This window comes from Falco punctatus, assembly GCF_963210335.1.
Source record: "Falco punctatus genome assembly, chromosome: 3".
NCBI classification, from domain to species: domain Eukaryota; kingdom Metazoa; phylum Chordata; class Aves; order Falconiformes; family Falconidae; genus Falco; species Falco punctatus.
In genome coordinates this window covers 80,803,027-80,818,488 of record NC_137582.1, presented here as the reverse complement: position 1 = coordinate 80,818,488, position 15,462 = coordinate 80,803,027, and the positions used below count along the sequence as shown (strand labels likewise).

General features: G+C 45.0%; 1 protein-coding gene across 15 annotated transcripts in view; it reads left to right on the top strand.

Annotated features, from left to right (window-relative positions):
* The first annotated feature begins 12,228 nt into the window (after positions 1–12,228).
* IKZF1 (IKAROS family zinc finger 1) overlaps positions 12,229–15,462 on the top strand; it is a 70,927-nt gene continuing 67,693 nt past the window's right edge. For 2 of the 15 annotated variants that reach the window (XM_080379045.1, XM_080379049.1), the window contains exon 1: positions 13,335–13,645. In XM_080379045.1, coding sequence (XP_080235171.1) covers positions 13,582–13,645 — 64 coding nt within the window. In that variant the 5' untranslated portion in view covers positions 13,335–13,581. Of the gene's footprint in view, positions 12,369–12,493; positions 12,701–12,839; positions 12,925–12,988; positions 13,099–13,333; positions 13,813–15,462 lie in introns of those variants that run through there. The other 13 variants (XM_080379042.1, XM_080379040.1, XM_080379054.1 and 10 more) reach the window with 12 other exon arrangements.

Sequence of the window (15,462 nt, the reverse complement as noted above, 5' to 3'; positions counted from 1 at the left end):
AAATGTTTTCTTTATGGCTAATTTCACCCTAATATCACTCAGCTCCATCTTGAGTCTCCTGAGGCACTCGCTATGAAGGACACACCCAGGGAAGGGGCAGGCATGGGACAAAGAGAAGCTGTGAAAGCTACACAGTTAATATGTATTCTTGACATGATCAACTCCTTAATTAGAATGTATAACACATGTTGCTTCAGACCAGAATAAACAATATGGCCCTGCCTTCAAACCACCTTTATTGTCTCCTCCTCTAAAAAATATGCCTGAAAGCTGTGGATCCTTTCTGCGTGACTTTGCCCAGGTGAGGCACTTCCTAAGCCTGCCCATAGCTGAAATTCATGTTTAAATTCTCATCATCTTGTGCCTCAGTCACCTTTCACCTTGTCTCTCACCCTTGTCAGAGACAAGCCTATCCTGTCCTGTCCTGCTTACATCCATCCAAAATGCTGGAAACATCATTGCCTTAGCACATGGTTTGGGAGTTTGTATCTACTTCTGTCTCTCCATCCTCAGTTTAATGTAAGACTTACTATACTTCTGCTGTTCTTTTATCCCTGACCAGTCTCCCCTGCCTGCTTGTTCTCTTTTGAAAAATCTCTTCTGAAAAATCTTTCTCTGGTTACTTGTGGGGCTGGGGAGGATGTGTCTATACATACCATACTTAATTTTCTCTCTTGCACCTGTTTTTACCTGTTATCCCTACAAAACTTGATAACAACTACAATGGCATTGTGCTTCAAGCCCCAGCCTATTGATTTGCTTGATATCTCACTGTTTCCTTGAGTTCCCTGAGCTGTGTGTAGCTGTTGGTTGTCCATTTTCCGACTATAGGTCATGAACTGTGTGCACACTACCACACATGATGGACTCCTAGACCCTGAGTGGCATCTACTTGTTTTCAGGTAACACAAATGATAAAAATAATCTGAAGTACAGCTTTTTGGAAGCCCAGGCTGTAAAAATCTGCTCACCTGTGAAATTGGCATGCCTGAACCTGGATGAAAGTAGGAGATACTATGTTCCCTACCTATGCTGTTCATCTGCTGGAGATGTCAGACAGACATGCTGGTATCTTTAAGCTAATACCAGTGCCTATTTGTCTTCCAGCCCATTAAATTCAAGTGGCAAGGTTTTGGTAGTGGAGGATGCTGCAAGGGTGCCTTCTGTGAACTGCCCCACGCCAGACAGAACCAGTTCCAGCCAGCTCTAAGATGGACTGGCTGATGGCCAAAGCTGAGGCCTTCAGCAATACTGATGACACCCCTGTGATAACATATTTAAGAAAGGGTAGAAAATGTTGTGCAGCAGCTGTGAGCAAATGTGAAAGAAACAACCCTGCGACACCAAGGCAAATGAAGAAGTAGAGGAAAGAGATGCTTCAGGTGCTGGAGCAGAGATGTCCCTGCAGCCCATGGAGAAGACCATGGTGAAGCAGGTTGCCACCCTGAAGCCTGTGGAGGACCACAGTGGAGCAGATATCCACCCTGCAGACCACGGAAGACCCTATGTCACAGCATGTGGATGTGCCCTGAAGAAAGCTGCACCTCAGAAGCAGGCTGCTGGCAGCAATTGCAGTCCATGGAGAGGAGCCAACACAGGATCAGGCTTTACAGCAGAACTTGTGACCCTGTAGGGACCCAAGCTGGAGTAGTCCACTCCTGAAAGACTGCAGCCCATGGGAAGGATCCATGCTGAAACAGTTCATGAAGGACTGTATCCCAGGGGAGGGACCCTTCACTGGAGCAAAGGAACAGTGTGAGGAGAAAGGAGCAGCAGAGATGAAGTGTTATGAACTGACCACAATGCCCATTCCCCATCCTTCTGCACCACTCAGGTGGAAGAAGATAGCAGAGTCAGGAGTGAAGTTGAGCCTGGGAGGCAGGGGGGTGGAGGGAAGGTGTTTTTCTTTCTCACAGAATTATAGAATCATAGAATCGTTTAGGTTGGAAAAGATGTCTGAGATCAAGTTGAACTTTTAACCCAGGACTCCCAAGTCCATCACTAAACCATGTCCCTAAGCACCACATCTACGCATTTTTTAAATACCTCCAGTGATGGTGATTCCACCACCTCCCTCAGTAGCCTATTCCAGTGTTTCACTACCCTTTCCGTGAAGAAATTTTTCCTAATATCCAACCTAAACCCACCCTGGCATAACTTGAGGCTGTTTCCTCTTGTTCTGTTACTTCTTATCTGGGAGAACAGACCTACCCCCACCTGCCCACAACCTCCTTTCAGGTAGCTGGAGAGAGCAATAAGGTCCCTCCTGTGTCTTCTTTTCTCCAGACTAAACAACCCCAGTTCCCTCAGCCGTTCGTCACAAAACTTGTTCTCTAGAACCTTCACCAGCCTCATTGCCCTTCTCTGAACACTCTCCAGCACCTCTACGTCCCTTCTGAAGTGAGGGGCCCAAAGCTGAACACAGTATTCAAGGTGCGGCCTCACCAGTGCCCAGTACAGGGGCACAATCCCTTCCCTGGTCCTGCTGGCCACACTGTTTCTGATACAAGCCAGGGTGCTGTTGGCTGCCTTGGCCACCTGGGCACACTGCTGGCTCATGGTCAGCCGGCTGTCAGCCAGAAACCCCAGGGCCTTTGCCTCCAGGCAGCTTTCCAGCTGCTCTTCCCCAAGCCTGTAGCATTGTGTGGGGCTGTTGTGACCCAAGTGCAGGACCCGGCACTGAGCCTTGTTGAAATTCATACAACTGGCCTTTGCCCACCAGTCCAGCCTGTCCAGATCCCTCTGTAGAGCCTTGCTGTGCTCAAGCAGATCAACACTCCAGCCCAAGTTGGTGTCATCTGCAAAGTTACTGAGGATGTACTCAATCCTCTCATCCAGGTCATCAATAAAGATATTAAACAGGACTGGCCTTGGTACTGAGCCCTGGGGAACACCACTTGTGACCAACCGCCAGCTAGATGTAACTCTGTTCGCTACCACTCCTTGGGCTTGGCTGTCCAGCCAGCTTTTAACCCAACATAGAATACAGCTATCCAAGCCATGAGCAGCCATTTTCTCCTGGAGAATGTTGTGGGAGACAGCATCAAAGGCTTTACTAATGTCCAGGTAGACAACATCCACAGCCTTTCCTTCATTCACTAGACGAGTCGTCTTCTCATAGGAGATAAGGTTCATCAAGCAAGACCTGCCTTGCATAAACCTGTGCTGGCTGGGCCTGATCCCTCAGCTATCCTGCACATGATGCATGATGGCGCTTATGTTGATCTGCTCATGACCTTCCCTGGCACTGAGGTCAGGCTGACAGGCCTGTAGTTCCCTGGATCCTCCTTCTGGCCCTTCTTATAGATGGGCATCACATTGGCTAACCTCCAGTCTTCTGGGACCTCTTCAGTTAGCTAGGCCTGTTAATAAATGACAGACAGTGGCTTGGCAAGTTCCTTTGCCAGCTCCCTTAGCACACTCGGGTGAATCCCATCCAGCCCCGTAGGCTTGTGCACATCTAAGTGGAGCAGCAGGTCACTAACCTTTTCCTCCTGGACTGTGGGGACTTCGTTCTGCTCCTCCTTCCCCCTGTCTTCCAGCTCAGGGGGCTGAGTACCCAGGGGGAAGCTGGTCTTACTATTAAAGACTGAGGCTGTCATGGTTTAACCCCAGATGGTAATTAATTACCATGCAAATTAATTACCATGCAGCCACTCGCTCACTCCCCCCTCACCCAGAGGGATGGGGAAGAGAGTTGGAAGGGAATGTAAAACTCAAGGGTTGAGATAAGAACATTTTAATAATAGAAATAGAATAAAAAAGAAAGAACAATAATAACAATTATGACAAGAACAGTTATAATGGAAAGGGGAAAGGAAAAATAAAATCTAGAGGGAAAGGAAGAAAGGAACACATGGTGCACAACGCAAACTGGTCACCACCCACTGACCGATGCCCAGCCAGTCCCTGAGCAATGATCAGCCCTCCCTGGCCAACCCTCCAGGTACATATACCAGGCATGACATCCCATGGTATGGGGTACCTCTTTGGCTAGTTCGGGTCAGCTGGCCTGGCTGTGTTCCCTCCCAATTCCTTGTGCCCCTCCAGCCTTTTCAATAAAAAGGCCTGAGGAACTGAGAAGTCTCACATCAAAGCCAAAACGCAGCACCACACTAGCTCCTAAGAAGATAATTAACTCCATCCCAGCTGAAACCAGGACAGAGGCAAAGAAAGCGTTAAATACCTTAGACTTTTTCTTGTCCTTTGTGGCAACACTCCCCCTCAACATCCAATAAAGGATGCAGATTATCCTTGGCCCTCCTTTTGTTTCTAATGTATTTGTAAAAATATTTTTTTGTTATCTTTTACAGCAGTGGCCAGTCTGAGTTCTAGGTAGGCTCTCACCTCTCTAATCTTAACCCTGCATAACCTCCAGACATCCTTATAGTTCCTCAAAAGGTGGTGAACTCCCCTTTTTCCCCTGAGTTCCAGCTGCAGCTCTCTGTTCCCTACCAGCTTGCCTTTCAGCACACGGGGACAGCCTGCTCCTGCAGGCCCCTCAGAACTATCTCCCAAGGGACTCTGTCAACCAGGCTCTGAAACAGGACAAAGCTGGCCTTCCAGAGGTCTAAGGTAGTAGTTCTGCTAACCCCACTCCTTACTTCTCTGAGAATCAAAACTTACCACCTCATGATCACTATGCCCAAGATGGCCTTCAACCACTGCATCACCCACCAGTTCTTCTCTGTAAAAAGCAGGTCCAGCAGGGCACTTCCCCTGGCTGGCTCGCTGACCAGCTGTGTCAGGAAGCTGTCTTACACACACTGCAGAAACCTCCTAGACTGTTTTCTCTCCACTGTGTTGTATTTCCAGTGGACATCTGGCAGGTTGAAGTCCCCCACAAGAACAAGCACCAGCAATCTTGAGACTTCTCTCAGCTACTTGTAGAACATTTCATCTGCTTCTTCATCCTTGCTGGGTGGTCTATAACAGACTCCCACCAGGATATCCAACTTGTTGGCCCTCTCCCAGATTCTTATCCATAAACACTCAACCCTACTGTCACCATCATTCAGATCTACACTCCCTGACACACAGAGCTACCCCACCGCCTCTCCTTCTTTGCCTGTCCCTTCTGAAGGGTTTATAGCCATCCATAGCAGCACTCCAGTCATGCAAGTTATCACACCATCCCACCAAGCAGATCAATGCTCCCCCCATCAAGGAGTTGGTAGCTGGTGAGTGATCTCTATGTCGTTATCTTGACCCATGAGTTTTTTCATCACATTTTCTCCCTGCTGTCCGGCTGAGGAAAGGGGGTGAGGGATTTGTTTGGTGGGCACCTGGTAGCCAGCCAAAGTTAATCCACCACAAGCTCACAGCTGGCTTGTAATCTGGCCAGCTCCAAGTGAAGGCAAAAACGCTTGAGTCTGCCCCATAGACGTGTCCTTATAATGGATTACTTTATCCAGAGACTTGAATGATTCATTCAAAACTGCACTGAGAACACTGTCCAAGCCTCTTGCTTATAAACTGCAGCACTAATCTCCAGAGCTTGCTTTATTGCTCTGTTTGTTATAGAAGAAAACTTCCCCTTGGATTCCTTAACAGAAATTCTTAACTGCTATTAAACAAAAAAGGTTTCCAACAAGTGATAGAGATCGCAACGGCACTCTGACCACAACGGCACTCTGACCACATACCTGTCATCATTAACTATAAATAAGATAATCCAGAGAGGAGATTTACACTCTCAGCTATATTGAAATACATTGGAATAGAAAGGCACAAAGATAAGAAATGTCATTTACTTAAAATGGGTTTGTTTCTCCAGACTCAGAATATTTGGCACATGTGTGCTGCAATTATCAGAAATTACAATTAATCACTAGCTATATATAGGGATCTTAATGGACAGTCTCCTGAGCAAGGTGGGATCTGTAGAAGATGGCAGACCTCACAGACACCAGTGTTGTTTTCTGGGGCCAAATGAGTGTACTTATTATAAAGCTGAATTGAAGTTTATTAATAGAAATGTTTAGTGAAAGCAAATCTCTCACAGAATGAATGCTAGATTCACTAGCATGTGGATATTCTTGCTTCTTTCTGGCAGTTCAGAAACAACATTATATGATTCATATAATCAAGTAAAACAATTGAATGTTGAACCACCATCCAACACAACTGTTCAGAGATCTTCACTGCATAATTATTAGTAATAAATTAACTTGAAAAAATCAGGATTTGTTACATGTGAGCAGTGCAGTCCTTCAAGTATTAGCAGTACTATTAGTAGTTTACTTTTTCTGAAAATCGAGGGTAACATACTTCTGAATCTTTCTAATCTGACTTCATTACATCTTTGTGATTTGAAAAATAGCCAAGAGACTTTAAGAAATGGAATTAAAAGAAAACAAAAAAGCAAACCTCTATGACAAATACATTGGTTCATTAACACAACTATCCACTACTTCCTGCTTCTTAGCAGACACCACTGAAATAACAGCAGACTTGTTTAATTTCACCTTTGTCGGAAAATCAGACAGATACCTACTTTCAAGGTTTTTTTAATCTGTCCGTATGAATTTTTAGGGAGTAATCATAAGAGTAGTTGAGGAAGAGGATGAACTATCCATTTACCATTCAACTATCGTTCTGAGTTTATAATGTCCTTATCTTATTAAGTCAAGATTAAGGCCATACAAAAATGGACCTATATCTTTTTCCTATTCCCAGCCACCTTCTCAGGTAGGATTAATTTCGGCAGTAGTCCCTCAAGAGAAACATCGGTCAGCTCTTACACAACTCTATTGGTGGAGAAATGCCTGATTAACAATGTTAATCTTGGAATAGATCCAGTATCTGTCTAGGCTTGGTGACAACTTCATCTCTGCCTGGGTAGATTAGGTCTTAACCACTGTGATCTTCACCCTGTAGACAGGCAGCCACAGCATCTGTGTGATATAATATGGGGGGTGGGGAGGGGATGGGGGAGAGTAATTCTTTGAACCTCAGATGCAATGGATGACACAAAGGAACTGTGATAATCCCTCTTAATTCAGCTCCTTTTATATATATAGAAAAGTTTTAACCCTTGGTCAAAAGGAAAATTACTTAAGAAATTTAAATTGAAGTACAACTATAGCTATACTTTATGAATTCACAAGTTTGGAAGGGATCAGTAACAGCAGAACTAACATGATAGGATATTTCTGTTTTTAAATTTATATGTTGATTTAACGCTTTCTGAAAAGCAGGTGATTGCCTTTTTCTAATCACAGGCTCTTGAGATGACATTGTCCAGCCCCCCCTACTCAAGCAGGGTCAGCCAGAGCCAGTTGCCCAGGACCCTGTCCAGCTGGGTTCTTAATATCTTTACAGATGGAGACTCCACAACTTCTCTGGTAAACCTGTTCCAGTGTTTGAACACCCTCAGGGCAAAAAAAAGTACTTTCTTGTGTTCAGGTGATATTTTTGCCTGTTGACTCTCATCCTATCAATGAGCACCACTAAGAAGAGCCTGGCTTCCTCTTCTTTGTTCCCTCCCATCATGTATTTAGACACATTGATAAGATCCCCTGGAGCCTTTTCTTCTCCAGTCTGAACAGTTCTGGGTCTCCCAGCCTTTCAAGAGGTGCTCCAGTCCCTTCATTGTCTTTGTTGCACTGCACTGGACTTGGCATGTTTTCCTTCATATCTGATCAGAGTTCTGGCTTATGGATGTGTATTAGTACAGAAATGACTGCAGTCATGTTCTGAGGCATTTTAAGTAAGAGAAATATCAATTAAATTTAAATTTGTAACTCTGATTAAAGCATTTCTGTTCTCACTTTTAACACTGGAAATCTAGAGTAACTCTTGGACTTCAGTAGTTGTCTCCAGATGTAACTAGAAGTTGAATTTTGTGTATATTCTGTGTGAAAATAGCTACAGAAAAAAAGCTCATGAACTAGACCTATCATTTAAAATAGCTGAAGCAGCAAAGCTTTTCTTCCACAGGCCATAGTGGTTTCAGTTACATTAGACTAAATCCTACACGCCATGTTTTTAGATGCAGAGTAATTGCTGGGCCGTCTTCAAAGCAGAAGTGTGGTTCCTGCAACTTTTTAGTTGTATCCTAGCTGAGGCTACTGTTGCTGACAGTAGTGCCTTAGTCTTCTGTAGTCAGAACTTTCTTATTATCAAAGGAAATTGTGTCCTTCCCTCCTCCCCTGACACACAGTTATTGCTGTTTGTAGCCAAGTCTTTAACCAGATTCATTAGCTGGTACTCAAGAATGTCCCATTTTGCTAGATAGATTAGGCAATTCACATTGCCTGAGAAGACAGCAAATTCCTTGGAATGGCTTGTGGTAAAGTGACACCTGTTAACGAGCACCTCTGTGCACTACCTAAACATAACTAGCAATAATTACAGTGTGTCTGCCCTATGAAAGAGAGTGGTGGTGTGGCTGATCCCTCTCTCCACTGCACTTGTCCTGTAGGCAGGCCCACTGGCCAGTCATTCCACCCACAGGTTCTTCAGTTTACCAGAGCGATCTCTACAAAAATGCCAGAGATCAGCTGGCAAAACAAGGAGATAAAAGGCTGGATGTGAGTGGGAGCTCCTAGATTTGTCCTGGGTCCGCATTTAGCTTTGGTCCAGATGTGGCTATGAGCAGTGAGTTTTAGAAGGGACACTTTTCAAGCAGCGATACAATACAATGTGTGGGACTGGTTATGTCTTTGGTATGCCCCCTCACAAATGTTTTGTGTATGTGTGCATGTGTACACCCATAACCAGTGTGTTTAATTCCACCAAATTTATAGATACATATAAACTTGAGATGCTCCTTGCTGAATACTAAATGTCATTCAACATCATGGTTCCACTTTGGTCAGTCACTGATCATACAATATGTACCTGTCCTTGATGCCAAAATATGTCTGCAGTCATATTCAGACTATTATATTACCTTACTGTAAAATATTCTTCTACCTTGTTTTTTTAAAACTAAACCCCCTCTTTTTGCATTTACTGTTCCTAAAATGGAAAGAAGTTAACAAGACCACTGATGACAAACTGTTAATTTTTCTCTCCTTTCACCTATGTACAGATTAAAATCTCACATACCTGACCAGCTGCCATCCACATTTCCTTGCATTATTACAACTGTTTATCTCATGTTTGTGGTAGTTCCTGTAAGACCCTAAGAGTTTCTCTGGCCTCTAGATAAGAAGCCCACAAGGAAAGAAAGAATTGTGAGGCTGAGGTATAGAAAACAAGGGGGGCTTTCTGATTGTACACAGGTGACTCAAAAATGATAGTATGGTTGAAGTCAGTGTAAAATACACAGATGGGGTAGCACAAGGGACTTGTAGTTGAGCTCTAGGAGGCCAGTCAGTGAAGAAAAGTTATGTGGGAAAAAAAGCCTGGAGATAATTGCCTGAAATGCTTATATGTAAATGAGAAACAAGAATGATGGGAGAGATCAGGTAAAGGACAGTGGGAAGCTGATTTAAGATAAAAGAGAGGTGAGTAATAAATATGTTGCAACAGTGTCTGAGGAGTCAGCACAGCAATGCAAAAAGAAAAATACATGGAACAGAATGATGGGAAAGAAAGAAGATTTTGGTGGTGATATTTTGCATTTATATGTCAGTAGCACAGGCAGTATTTCCTATGATGTGTAAGGAGAGGAAACTGTGGAACTTTGAGATGCTTTTAAGGTAAAGGCATTAGAGCTTTGCTAAAAGGTGACTGTTCTTTTCTGAAAATTTAAAAAATCTGAGAGTACGGATTAATGTATCAAAGATCATAAACAAAGGAAGATCTGCTAAATGTTAGACATTATGTGGAATGGGAATGGCAATCTGTATTTCCTGTGTTACATTTAAATAGCTGCCGATCAACTATTCACTGTGAGGTCCATGATACTTTCTTGAGCGCTTCTGGCACTGTAAAATACAAAGAGCCATCTGAGAGCAAAATAGCATTGTGGAGGGTTTCTCAAGGTGGAGGGACTAGGTACGATAAGGGTTGTGAAACAAAGATGGTCACACTATTAGTATTATAGTAGAAGTCGGGGTTTGGGGGAAATTTCTGGCTGTACAAAACAACATCCACTACCCTTTTGTGCCTCTGGAAATTTACCACGCTTTAGGTGATAAATCTTCACCATCCTCATCTTGATCAGAACTTCTGTTTTCCAAACTGAAGGAGAACTATTCACTCAACGAATTCACAACCCTGCAAGCAAACCCTCTGGACACTGTGCCCAGGCCATTCTCTGCATAATTAGGACTACAACCTAAATCTTGAGGTGAAAAGGCAAAGAGGAGCACCTGCCTGGTGCACTCCAGCTGTTAAAGCAAATATGCATGCTTTGTGCTTAAAACTTCTTCATTGAGTCTCAATTTGCAAAACTTTTCTGTTGAATTTTTGTTTTAAATTATCATCACCTGCCTGGTAACGGACCGAAGCAGCACAAATACAACATGCTGTCCATTTTGAGGATTCAAGCTGGTAAGATTGCTGTAGGAAAACAATAAATGGGAAGGGTAACACACAGCAGCAGAAACATTGTGCCTCCTGCAATAACAATTAATATTCGTATTTAAGAACAAATCTGAAGGAAATCATTCACCGTGCAGACTTGTTAGATGCTTCCCACATTAAACCTGATAGCAATGTAGAAGTTTATTTAGTAGATTTATTCCGAAATAAGATTTAGCTGGCAATGAATTAGACCACTGTAAAGCCACTTGGGGGATTGCTATACATTGCTCTACCTTATATCCTTCACAACCCACTTTGGTTCATCCAAAATTCCCAGTAATGTCAGTGGAAACACTGCAAGAAAAGGATTGCAGAATCTGGCTCTTCAGGCAAGTACCTAAGCGTGTATATGAAACCATCCCTTAACAGATCTGCTTCCAGTAGCTCTAGGCTTGGGTAAGCATCACCAGGACAGTGGAGCTGCCTTCAGACAACCCACTGCTGCTGTCCCAGCAAGAAACTTGCTGTACCTGAGGGCAGGCTGCCAGCAGCAATCTGCGTGCTGCCATGGCTATACCGTAGTAATTCTCAAGGGCATCAGCCATAAAAGGATCTTCAGAACATCTAAGTCCTGAGAGCTCCTATGAGCTGTTAACAAACCTAAGCACAGTGAGTTGCAGAAGGTGCTTACATCTCACAAGATTTGACTTAAGCAGGCTCAGCTCACACATGTCCAGCATCTTGATTCTGACCTTAAAACTCTTAGCGAATGTTTAATGAGAAATCGTGGCTTGCACAGTGTGAAATCTCCCTTTGAAAACACGTGCCAACCCCCCTGGTAGGCTGGAGCACACTCAGAGCTGCTGGCCTGCAGGCCCTGCGGCAGCTGGAGCACAGGAGAGCAGCGAACAGCTCCTGAAACAGATCCTTGGTGGAGTGTTAGTCCTTTTACTTCAAAATGTCTGGACATGTGTATCTGTGGAAAGTTGCTGCATTCCCTTGAGTTAACCAGCTTCTGCTTTCTAAAAGGGTGGTTTGATGAAGCTCTCCCTGGCTGCATTTCCCAGCCTTTCTGAGGCAGAGCTCTTTGGGATTTCCTGAAGAAAGGTACCAACTGCTGTGCATGTGGTGGCACCTTTCTGTGGATCTTTTCTTTCTTTCTTTCTCTTTAATGATAGTGTGTGGTTCTACCGATCAAATACTTTTGTTGCCCTACATGAAACCTGCTGGAAGATGTGGTGGTATTCTGGAATAAGTAACAGGAGAATTTGGCTCCAGGTTTCAACCCTATCAGGTCCATACAGTCTGCTTACAAGTTCTAGTAAAAGGAGGGTTCTGCATCTCTGTAAAGACAGTGTGAAAAATAAAAAAAACTGAGAAGCACTAGGTATGCCCGGTTCATCCCAAGCGTACCCAGATATTACCCTGGTTTGTGAAGCTCACAGGTCTGCAGAGCTCCGAGGGAAGGAGTGCCTGGTATAAATCCCCAGGTACAGTCTTGCCATTTCTGTTCTGAAAGAAGCCCAGCTTAGCACTGCAGACCTCATTGCATTGCACAGTATAAACTTGTAGTAAGCACTAGACAATTTCTGTTCCGAAGAGCTTGTGTGATAGGGCCCTGATCTTTCCAATGCTTATGTGCTTGCTTAACTTTGCATCTTGGGATTATCCCTTTTAAACCAGTGAGATTACTCACATGCATAAAGTTATGCCTTAATTTTTTGTAATACAAGAGCACAGATAAAGATAGGATGTGAGAAAGGAAGTATTATTATCCTCATCTTGCAGACGAGGAACTGAAGCACAGCAAAAATGAGATCCTCATCCTACACAGAGTGTATATGCGCTTAATTCTTAAGCGTACGAGGAATTTCCGTCAGGTTCACTGTGCCCTGTGGACTGAAGCGTAAGGTCTGAATTTCAGTGACTGTCTCTGCCACCGATTTTAAGTAAGTTACCAACGCTCTGACCCAGCGGTGTTAAATTCCAGTGCTCGGAAAGCATGGGGCACGTTTCGCATGGGATGCGAACGGCCAGGCTGAGATAAAGGAGGTCGGTCTGACCCCCCTTTCGCCGTAGCTCCGAGGCGTTACAGGTGGATGTCTGCAGCTGGCCGCATGTGACATCCCGCCGCGCCTGGGCGCTGCCCGCCGCGCCGAGAGACCCCCAAGTCCTGGCGCCGCATGAGCCCGGCCCCGGCAGCGCCCGGCGGGGGCGCGGAGCCCGGCCCCTCTCCCGCGGCTCCGGCTTGGCGGGGCGCCGCGCTAGAGCACCTCGCCAGGTAAAGGGCCCCGCGGGGGCCGCCGGCCGCCCCGCTCCGCTCCGCCACCGTCCCAGGGCCGGCACCTGCGGGGCGGGGGCGCCGGCGTGCGCGGGTGCGGAGCGGGGCGGAGGGCGGGCGGGAGCCGCGGGGGAGGGACCGGGCGCGGAGCCGCCGCCCGCGGGGCAGCGCAGGCACATGGAGCGGCGCCGCCGCCACAGCTGCCGCCCGCCCCGGCATAGCAGGTACTGCGGGGCGGCGGGTCCCGGGCGGGCACCTGCCCCAGCCCCCGGGGGCGGGCGGGGGGGCAGCCCCGAGCGGCTGCGGCGTGGGGGTGAGGAGGGGCGGTGCGGAGCCGGCGCTGCCGGGGAGAAGTTGCCGGGAGCGTAAAGTGGGAGACTGCGGAGCCCAACAGGCAGGTCCTCCCGTCCCGTCCCGTCCTTCCCCTCCTCCCCATCCTACCCGTTTGGCTTTTTTTTTTTTCCCCTCTTTTTTTTTTTTTTTCCCAAAAAACATTGCGCCGCAGTTTGGGTGTAATCCAGGCGTTTTGGGGCGCTTCCTTCAGGTTTCGGAGATGAGCAGCCGCAGGGAGCTGGCCGGGAAGGGGAGCTCATTGATTTGGGGGGGGGGGGGGAGCGGCGGGGCGGGGGAAGCGTTACCCCACGCGGGTGCGGACCGCTCCGCTTCCCTCTCCTCCAGCCAGCGCCGCACTCGGGTTCATGACAAGCCCGAGGTCGAATTGCTTGCGCCTGTAATTTGCAGAGGGGAGGCAGGTGTGGAGGTTGTAAAAGCCATCGGGAAGTTGTAAAATTAGCAGGCCCTGTGTGCTTGAGGGGAACGGCGTTAGAGGAGAAGTTGCTGACTTCCGAATAGCGGTGCCACCAGAAGTTTTCCTCCTTGCGATGCAGCCTGTCACAGCCGGAGGTTTTCTCCCGCCCTGCTCCGCAAAGTTAGCCTCTGTGAAGGGTCAGTTTCGCTCTGTAGTCATTCTTAAAGAAGATGTGCGTAGTTAGAAACTGTATGTGTGAAGAAACGATTTCCCGCTGCAGCAGTCGATTCTAAGGAAACTTTAAATTTTGTGCTTCGAGAAACCTGATTACTTCTTGGATTACTTTTCTACCTTGGTCTAGAAGGTACGGTAATGCTGCCAGATGTTGCGCAAAGCATTCTGCTTCAAAAATTGTTAGAAGTTAATAACACTGTGTCAGAAAAAAAGATGTAGCTTATGATTGCAAATTGTTTCAAAAAAGTGATGTTTTGTGGAATGCAAGAATTTTCAGACTGGTATGGCCGCTGGCTTAAACTATGTAAATTACTGTTGAGGAATATAATGTCGTTTCTTTTCTCTTTTTCTCTTTTTTTCTGTCTTCCCCCCCCCCCCCCCCCCCCCCCCGTTTTTTTTTCACTTGTACTGAGTCTGCTTACACATGTAAGCGTAAGTAGTGTTTTCAAAGGACTTTGTGTGGGGATCAGGAGTTAAAACAAGAGCTTTCTGGCTAGGTATTTTTCTTTTCAGTAGATGATATTAAGGTTACATCTATATGCAGTTACTGTCCAGCTGTCCAAAAAAACCCCAAATGAAATAAACCAGGCATCTAATCCTGATTATATTTTACGCATTCACCTTAACAACCCATTTGCTAGACCTTAATAGTCTAGTTTTAAAATTGGGAGCTGTAATGCATTGCGAGGGCCAAATTTTTTAAAAGATGTACTTGGCTAGCTTCAGTTGACTGTTCATATCAATTGTACCTCCCATGCATACCGGAGTACTATATAGTATAACTCTCTATTTAACATTATAAATGATAATTGAAAGATAAAGAGTAGTAATATATTGTGTTTAGAAGTAAGTACTGAAATTCCTTGCAAATACTTGGAAAGCCTTTATGTGAATCAACGGAGCAGGGGCATGTTCTGAGTATCTTGTGGCACTGCTCTCTTGCCTTGCTAGTGAATAGCATGGTTCGAGGTGTTCAGAGTCTTTAGTGAAATAGACAAATTAAGGATGGGATGACTTTCCTATATGAAAATGTAGATCCTTACAAATTTTCCAAACCAAATTTTTGCCCTTAAGTAACTTTGTTTATTCTTCTTTCTATTCTCTAGTGAGGGAAATTAAATCAAAGTGAGAATGGATTTGTTCATGTTACCATGAAAATGCCTAGAATTCCTTTTAATGGGTTAATATAACAGTAGCATGCAATAGTTCATAATACATTCCTATTCCAAAAGGTGTCATTGCTTGCATGCAGAAGCTTCTTTCTAATATTGATATGCTCTGCTTTGATTTAACTTATAAATATTTGGTTTAAAACTGAATAAGAAATACAGGATACTTAATATTGCTTAAACTGCTGTATGCCCCAGCCCCTCAAGATACCTCATTCCTTAGCAAAGCTCTTCCAAGTTTTATTTTGATGCCTGTATGCCTTATTGCTTTATCAAAGCCTTTGAAACTGCTGCATATTGACATGAGAAACAAGTAAGTGTAGACCAAGAACTCTTAAAATGATAGCTGTCCTTAGCAGAACTGCATGGGGGAAGTGTCCAAAATACTGCAGAGCTCTGCACTTTCTCTAGTTCATGTTTGTTATCCCAGACTTGCTTCCAACCTTAAAATATTTTCTCACATATGTTAATATTGGTGACTATTCATTCCATGTGATCTTTTTGGGTTTTTTTAAGTAGCCTAAACTCAGAACTTGATATACTGCAAGTTTATAAAAAAAAAAAAAAAAGAAATATAAATTATATCCCTAATGATATGGTAAATTTAAAAT